Here is an 8,931-nt window from a genome sequence, read left to right as displayed (position 1 = left end):
TATATTTTAGTGAAATGCAACCTATTGCCACATAACTATCATGTCATATAACTACCTGCTCATTGTTTATAATCGACTGCGTTATTTTTTTTGATGTGTCATGTTATTAACGCACCGATAATTAGTACTCTTTTAAAGATGTTTATTTTTTTTTAATTGGGATTTACGTCAATTTTTTTAAATTAAGGTTATTATAACAACGCCTTAGAAAGTCCATTCAAAATTCAAAGAAAGTCTGCTAAAAAGAATACACTGTGCATTATTCAATAAATGTAAAATTTCTTTTTAACTGTTTAACTTTTCTCTTGTTGTATATATGAACAAAGCATTGTTGACAAATCTCTATAATAATCATGAATAATCTTTAAACTGAAACTTATAATAACAAACTTATTAAAATATATCTTACAAACACTTTTAATAAACTTAAAACATATTATATACTTTTAAAAACAACGATTATTAAAAAGTGTGCTTTTATTTATTTAATCTATATATATATATATATATATATATATATATATATATATATATATATATATATATATATATATATATATATATATATATATATATATATATGTAGTATTATATATATATATATATATGTAGTATTATATATATATACATATATATATATATATCAATATATATATATATATATATATATAGATATATATATATATATATATATATATATATATATCAATATATATATATATATATATATATATATATATCAATATATATATATATATATATATATATATATATATATACATATATATATATATATATATATATATATATATATATATATATATATATATATATATATATATATATATATATATATATATATATATATATATATATATCAAGTAGAGCGAGCATGATTCTTTTTGTTAAAAATAGTATCAAATATCGATAAGACAATATGTTTTCTTCTTGCTTCAGCTATTTATTTTATTGTATATGTATGTATTTGAAAATTGTACTAATAGTAAAAGGCGAAATAATCAAACAAACATAAAAGTTTATATCATCATATATCGAAATCGTATACAACTGTTTCTTGGATATTTTCTTTTTGTATTTTAGACTTTATGCTTACGATGTTTATTTTTTATATATATCTTATCTGTTTTATATATATATGTATGTATACTTTTTTTTTCTAGGGAAATTTTTTTTTTAAGTTTCTTTAAATCCTTGATTGCCTTGCATGAAAGATGTAAATCAGGAAATGAAACGATTGACGTCGAAAAAATAAAGTAATGACGCACTTTTGTTTGTAGCTTGTTTTTCTTAATGCAAGTGAGTCATTAAATTGGTAATGATTGTTTCAAGAACAAGATAATTCTAACGTCGCGATATATTGAATACACGCACACACACACACACACACACACACACACACACACACACACACACACACACACACACACACACAGAGGTAGTTTAGTGCAAAACTAAGCTAGAATGTATAATTTTTTTATTTTCTAATAAAGAATTTAGCATTTTGAAAACCAATATTACTGTTAGGAACTAACAGTAATGTTGGTTTATTGAAGAGAAATATTTACCTACAAAATAATAAATGAAAAATATGGTAAACCACTTTTGCACCACGCTATAAAAAACTGATTTTGTCACTTTTTAATATTAGTCTAAAATCCTGTTTTAACTGCTTCTAATTTTCTATTTATGCTCTTTAGAAGATTTTCGCACAAGTTTAACAATATATTTTCCCTTTGTTCTTGAACTCGTTTATATATCACATTAATAGCTGATGGAGGGGCACAATAGTTTTTACCAAGCCCTTTTTTTAATTATGATCACATTTTTCAATCGGGTTTAAATCAGGACTTTGTGCTGGCCATTCTAGCACTTGTAAGTCCTGCGAAGCTAACCAATTATTAACCAGTTTAGCAGTGTGCTTTGGGTTATTGTCCTGTTGAAAAATAACATAATTTATTGGGTAAGGCATATTTCCACAGTTTCCAATCATTTGTGCTGTAAAGTATCAAGATACATTTCTTTATTCATGTTTCCAACTGTTCTTCGAATAAGTTCGAATCCATAAACCGTCATACACCCCCAAAGTTTAATAATGCCTCCCCATGTTTTACTGTCTGAATAATATCTTTTTGAATTAATGGTTCACCTTCCCTTTTCCAGCTCCACTGCCAGCCATAATGCTTTAACGATTAATTTAATTTTCATCGGACCAAATAATTTTCTTCCAATCGTCTTTGGTAAAGTTTTCGTATTTTTTTACAAAGTATAATCTTGCTATGATATTTCTTTTACTGAGTAATGGTTTTTCCATCTTTTCAATTGCTCGAAATTTACTTTTTTTTGAGATCTTGCTGGTCAACCACCAACATTTGTTTAGAATGTTTTTTTAAACTTCTTGCACGATACTTTGACTAAGTTTTAATTTAAAAGCAATTTTTTTGAGTTGTATTTACTTCTTCTATCATCTTTTTTAATAAATCACTCTTTGTTTTTGAAATTCCCATTTTATGTTAATAAACTATCAAATACAATAAACTTACACTATAAAATTTATGAAAATAGAAAAATATTTAAGGCATAAATATAGTCAATTGATTTGCACACAATATTATAAAATTATTTTGAAAAAAATAATAAAGATATTGCCTTCAACAAATGTGGTGCAAAACTGAGTCAAAAGATGATTGTCGCTAGACAAACTTACTTGTGTATCGGGGTTAAGGGAAGAAAGTGGGAAAAAGTCCTAAAAATTTGCACTTTAATACTGTAATAATACCGACAGTACCAATATCTTGAAAACCAAGTCAACTATAATTTTACATTTTTTTAAAAACTCTGGTTCATTTTTGCACCATACTGTATACTTATTTATTTGCTATCATTAAAATTTTTAAACTTATTTTGATGGTAGCAAACTCATTGATTAATCTATTTAATATTTTATTGCTGAGGAGAGTAATTTTACAAAGGAGTGATCCTATACGTATATATATGTATATATTTATATATATATATATATATATATATATATATATATATATATATATATATATATATATATATATATATATATATATATATATATATATATATATATATATATATATATATATATAAGTATATAAATATATAATTATATTATAAAAATATTATATATTAATATATTTTTATAATATAATTATTTATATATATTTATATATATATATATATATATATATATATATATATATATATATATATATATATATATATATATATATATATATATATATATATATATACTATATATATAAATATATATATACATATATATATATATATATACATACATATATATATATGTATATATATATATATATATGTATATATATATATATATATATGAATATATATATATTCATACGTTATTTATTATATTATATATTAATATATTTTTATTTATTGTATTAAATATATATATATTTATATATTATTTACATATATATATAAATATATTTTTATTTATTGTATTAAATATATATATTTATATATCATTTACATATATATATATAAATATATATATATTTATATATATAAATATCGCAAATAGAGTGACACAATATCATTTGAACCCAAATTCCTATGAAATATAATGCGATAGAAGGAATGCGTATTTAAAAATAAAATAAAAATACAACAAAAAACATATCATTTGATTGTCAAATGAGGAAAAAACAACTCTTCTTTCTTGACCTCTGTAATTAATGGTTTCCATATATGTAAGCATATAGATTTTTTTTTTGATACCATTACAAAAATAAAGAGCATTTTAACCCTTGATTTTGTTGCTAATTTTAATACCTTTTTTTTATGTTCTATGCTTTTTGGCACCCTGGTGTGTTGGCCTTATAAACAACATAAGATAACCACAAGACATGATTTTTTTTTTTTATATCGTACATTAGTTTTTGAAACTTGCAAAGCATTTTTTATTTTAAAAGACAAAAGTGATGAACGAGAAACTTCTTTATAAGAATTTTACGATTCACTTATAGTTAATTTTCTTTTTAAAGAAGCGACGTTTTAAAAAACAAAGGATTCATTTCATCCCAGAAAGTTTTTTGTAAAATTACAAAATATTTAATGTCTTAAAAAAACTATTCGCGTTGAGTATGTCTGCAACGTTTGAATGTTCTTTATTAATTTTTTCTTTTTTTGTAACAAAACCAAGTATTATGAAACGGTTTTCCACTTCATCACAGTTAAAACAGTTGATAAAATAGATATGTAAACAACAAAGTTCATTGATAAAATATGTAAACAACAAAGTAATAAAAGTATTTAATCATTAACAGTGTTGGTGACGTCACGAACTCGTTTTTTGCCGCATTTTATTCACGTAATGATTTCGTTACATAAATTAGTTTTATTTTTAGCGCCACAATTCTATGCTATTCCTAGAACCATACGTCGCACAGTGGGACGAAATCCTGATTTTGTGGCCAAAAATTCCCAAATTACCTACATAAGGGTTTTCGAGGTCGCTGATTAGGAATCTTAGATCAGATTTAAAAAATTCAAAATGGCGGCTCCAATATGGCGGCCAAAACTGTTCATACGTCGAAAATATGAAATCTCATGTAGTTTGGTTTTCAAGGTCATTGCTAATGATTCAGGAGTTAAATTAGAGCAAAAACATTGCAAAATTATTTTCAAATTTATACTATTAATAAAAAAACAGAAGTTTGTAATTTTAATTTTATTTATTTTTTTTAAATTGATAAAAGATTAACTCACATATATGTAAAACAATTGTTTCTTTAATCCTAGTAACAAAAATCACGTATGTCATATTTATCAATGTTCAAATCATTCGATTCAGAATCTGATGTTGAACCACTTGTATCTAAATTGAAATCGTTCCTTGTCTCTTGTCTGGTGACTTCAAGTTGTTTTAACAATTGTATAGCTTCTTGATATAGAGCTTTTACCGGTCTCTGGGGCAATTTCCTGATGCTCGAGAGAAATGGATCTGATGTTAATAAGAGCCTATTAAAAATGTCTCTCATATTCGATTCTCTTGAGCATTTTCTTGAATGATGTAATCTGAAGTTTTTAATGTCCTTATTGCGTGACTCTTGGGTATCTTCAGAAAGTTGTCCAATCGGTAAAAGGGCATACTTTACAATTTCTGCTCCATGGATCAGCAATTTATGTACAGATGTAAGCATGTAATACCACGGATATAAAGCAACAAATAAATGGGCGGTATTTACACAATAGTCTTTGAATTTTTCATCATCTATATCAAACCCGCTCGAAATTACCTGCAAAATAACATGAAATCGGTGAATTAATTTTTCATCGACTCCTGTTATTTCAGCAGATATAGCAGCATTTTGAAAAAAGCGGCGCGCTGTATTTCCATCGTTAGAGCTTCCATATCCTGGCTTTGGTCGATCAACGATAAGCCCCAGTTTTATCCTAAATTGAGCCTGTATTTCTTCCTTACGTATTTTCACATTCTTTTTATCTTCCTCTCGACGAGCTTGCCACTTTTCAGTTGTTAGCTTATACGACAGATGCAAACAGCACTCGAAAAAACGAATCCATGCATGCAATGTAGATATGCCAAATCTTAAATTATCTGTCGTAATGTCCATTTTTATAATGTTGTTGATGTCATTAAATTCTTTAGAGGAAGCTTTGCACAGGAAGCAGCAAGCAATGTTGGTAACTTCTTTCAATGTTGACTGTATATCTTCATGTACAAACTGCAATCGTATTAGTCTGCAGAATCGCGGAGATGATGGTCTAGGATTTTTCCACACGATAGTTGCTTCACCCGTCTCGTGGTTGTTGTGTATTAATTGTAAAGGTACAAGAGAAGTATAAAAAATGCTTTCATCAGATTTTCCAGTCTCAGTAAGTTTTTGTTTATAAACACTTTGACCGCTGCTTCCATCACATCCCCATTTACAGCAATGTACTAATTTTTGCAGAATTTCCGGATTTAGAGTATCAATGACATCAGCCTGAAGTTGTATAATTCTAGATGTGGTATGACCAAGTAAAGCCTGTAGTTCAATCTGTGCGCACGACTCACTAACAGTTGTGTACACAACTGATGGATAACAACGTTTTTTTGCTTTTTCTACTTCAAGGTATGATGGATATAATTTGAATTTATGTGCTCTAGCTACATTTCTTGATAGTTGATAAGAGTGCTTTGATTCTCCTTTCTCGATCATTAAAGAAAGTGCTTCATCTGGGGTTAAGGTACTTCATTTTGTGAACTAACAGCGGATATATATTTTGAGGCTCTTATTGGGGTTGTTAATGTGACATCTTCAACAACTTGAGCAGCATGTACTTGACCAGAAGTCCTTAAACTCATTTGAGCAGCATATGCCAATTCTTCTGTAGAAAAAGTAGAACGTACTTCTTGAGTCTTTCGCCTCTTCGATCTATCACTTGATGAAGCAAAGGATTGCGAAGGTCGCTCACATGTTCCTTTTTTTATTATCATTCTTCACAATCTTCTCAGGTGTTTTGCATTCAGTATTGGATAATTTTGAAAATTGTACGGTGCCCTTCAACTATTCTTCATTTTTTTCAGAAAAAAATCTTCCCATCTTCCTGCTGCTCTCCATCTCGATCGAAAATTTGAAAATAACCGTGATAATGACATTTCATCCTCGACTACTTGTATCACATGTTCCGTTTTTTTAAAAATTGCATCTGTCAAAACATCAATGATGAATTTATATTCATTTTTTAAACAGTGTTTCACCATAAAGAACGTATCTTTTCTTGAAAATTCCATATTTGAAGATTTGGAAGACTGTAAAAAAAAATACAGTAATAACTGCTGAAAGTTCTTTGAGGACTATTTTATAAAACTTTGAGATTATCATAAAACGGAATGAGAAGTAACTTTTAAAGCATATATTTAAAATAAAAATTATTGCATTAAAATGTAATAGTGCTATTAAATAATGTTAATTCACTAATTTCCATGCCCATTAATGCGTGGTGCGACATTAATCTATTAACATAGTTTAATGTCGCACCACGCATTCCTCCATAAAAACTAGTCTCATTGTTAAAATGGCACTCAATGGCAGCCAGTTTTTTAATATGTTATATTTAACACTATACACGATCAGTTCCTTGACAAAAGAAGGTGGATAACTGCGGTTAAATTTTTAAAACGACATTAGAAAGTCGATTTCAGATAAAAAATTTACAATTTTTTAAGTTTACTTGTCGCGCGATTTAAATATGAAAAAAATTAAAATTAGCAATAACAGTGCATAACCATATATTCTACATGCCTCCAGAAAGTGATTCCATTTTGCCGAATTCCAATTGAAATAGTTTTTTCAGTTTAACAGCACTTTAAAACAGGCAAGAATTTTTCGACGTGTCCACTTGTTTAGTGCGTACCGAACGGAGGCTAAATGTCAACTGACGCCCAGGCCACCCTAGAGCAGGTATATACCTGCCCTGTTCGGAATTTTGTTCTAGGACTATCTGTAAACAAGATCTGAACGTAAAAAGACGAAAATATAAAACTCAAAAATTTGACTTTTAGCCATGAAATCGGGATTTCGTCCCACTGTGCGTCGCAACCCTACGCTACTTCTAAATATGAAGAAGAAAAAAAAGGACATGAATAAAAATTCCTAATTGCCAGTTAGATATCTCTTGCGTATTAAGAAGACTTTTTTTAATTCAAGTGTATAGTGACAGCTATTGTTTTTAGTTCTAACCTGGCATTTATTTTTAATGCTTTGTAGCCAATAGAAATATCAACATACAAAGTATCGAAACATTGTGCAAATATTTGATAAAAAACTAGCAATACAAGTCTTCGTGTAGACATATTCCCTAGATAGGTTTACAAAATATTTGTAAACCTATCTAGTCTAAATTTAAAAATTGTCGAATCATTTCTACTAATTTTGAGCAATCGTTAGGCTTTCTGTTCAAGCTATCAAAAAGAAATGATTCGTCATCATTATCAAGCTTACCAGAGTTTTTTAGAGTCGGAAGATATTGCCCTAATAAAAGGTCTTCTGAAATATCAATGTGTCCTTGCATAGTTAAAATTTTATCACCGTAAGAAATTATTTCATTCTCACAAAATTTTGAAGTGCCAAGAAGAACTGCGTTAGATGGTAAATCAATCACTTCTTCTTCGTGACATTGTATTAGACTAATATATGGTTTATCGTGAAAAACTTGACGATAATATTGTTTGTTTCGCAAATCGTCCAGGACTTGAACATCTGCTTGGGATAATATGAACTTCCCATTCTTGTTTTTTATCACATTTGCACCTAACGATTTGCTAATTAATTGATGACCAAAACATATACCAAAAAGTTTTTGGTGCTGCATAAGAATAGTGCTGAAACTGAAACACAAGTTTAATAAACTCCATTAGGTCTTCGATCCACTTATGTTGATCATTTACTGACCAATACGATCCTGTAAGAATAAACCCACTATAATTTTCTAGATTAGATTTATCAGGAAGATGTCCTGATACAGCTTTAAAATACTCCCAATTTTCATTTTGGTGTTTCTTAAAAAGGTCGATTGTCATTCTTCCTACGCCATCTTCTTCTCCTAACGTTGGATCATCGTCACAAACAATGACTCCGATATTTTTATGCATATTATACTCTAAAATAAAAATAACTCAATGCAAAACGAGTTTTAACAAGTTATTAATAACTCAATGCGAAACGAGTTTAAACGAGTTATTAATAATTCAACGCAAAACGAATTTTAGCGAGATATTAATAAATCAATGCGAAACGAGTTTTAATGAGCTATTAATAACACATGCATACACAGAACTTTACAGTTGTAACCAGCCCTCAACCCAAACCCCACGGATTTGGAACAGGGTGAGTTATT

General features: G+C 27.8%; 1 protein-coding gene across 1 annotated transcript; it reads right to left on the bottom strand.

Moving 5' to 3' along the window:
• Nucleotides 1-7,818: 7,818 nt before the first annotated feature.
• LOC105844229 (uncharacterized) lies at nucleotides 7,819-8,702 on the bottom strand. Its single transcript, XM_065807134.1, is given in 2 exon segments — nucleotides 7,819-8,397; nucleotides 8,399-8,702. Coding segments are annotated over 2 exon segments (759 nt in total). The 5' UTR covers nucleotides 8,687-8,702; the 3' UTR covers nucleotides 7,819-7,926.
• Between the last annotated feature and the right edge of the window lie 229 nt (nucleotides 8,703-8,931).

This window comes from Hydra vulgaris, chromosome 10, assembly GCF_038396675.1.
Source record: "Hydra vulgaris chromosome 10, alternate assembly HydraT2T_AEP".
Lineage (NCBI taxonomy): Eukaryota > Metazoa > Cnidaria > Hydrozoa > Anthoathecata > Hydridae > Hydra > Hydra vulgaris.
This window is presented reverse-complemented; position numbering and strand designations above follow the sequence as displayed.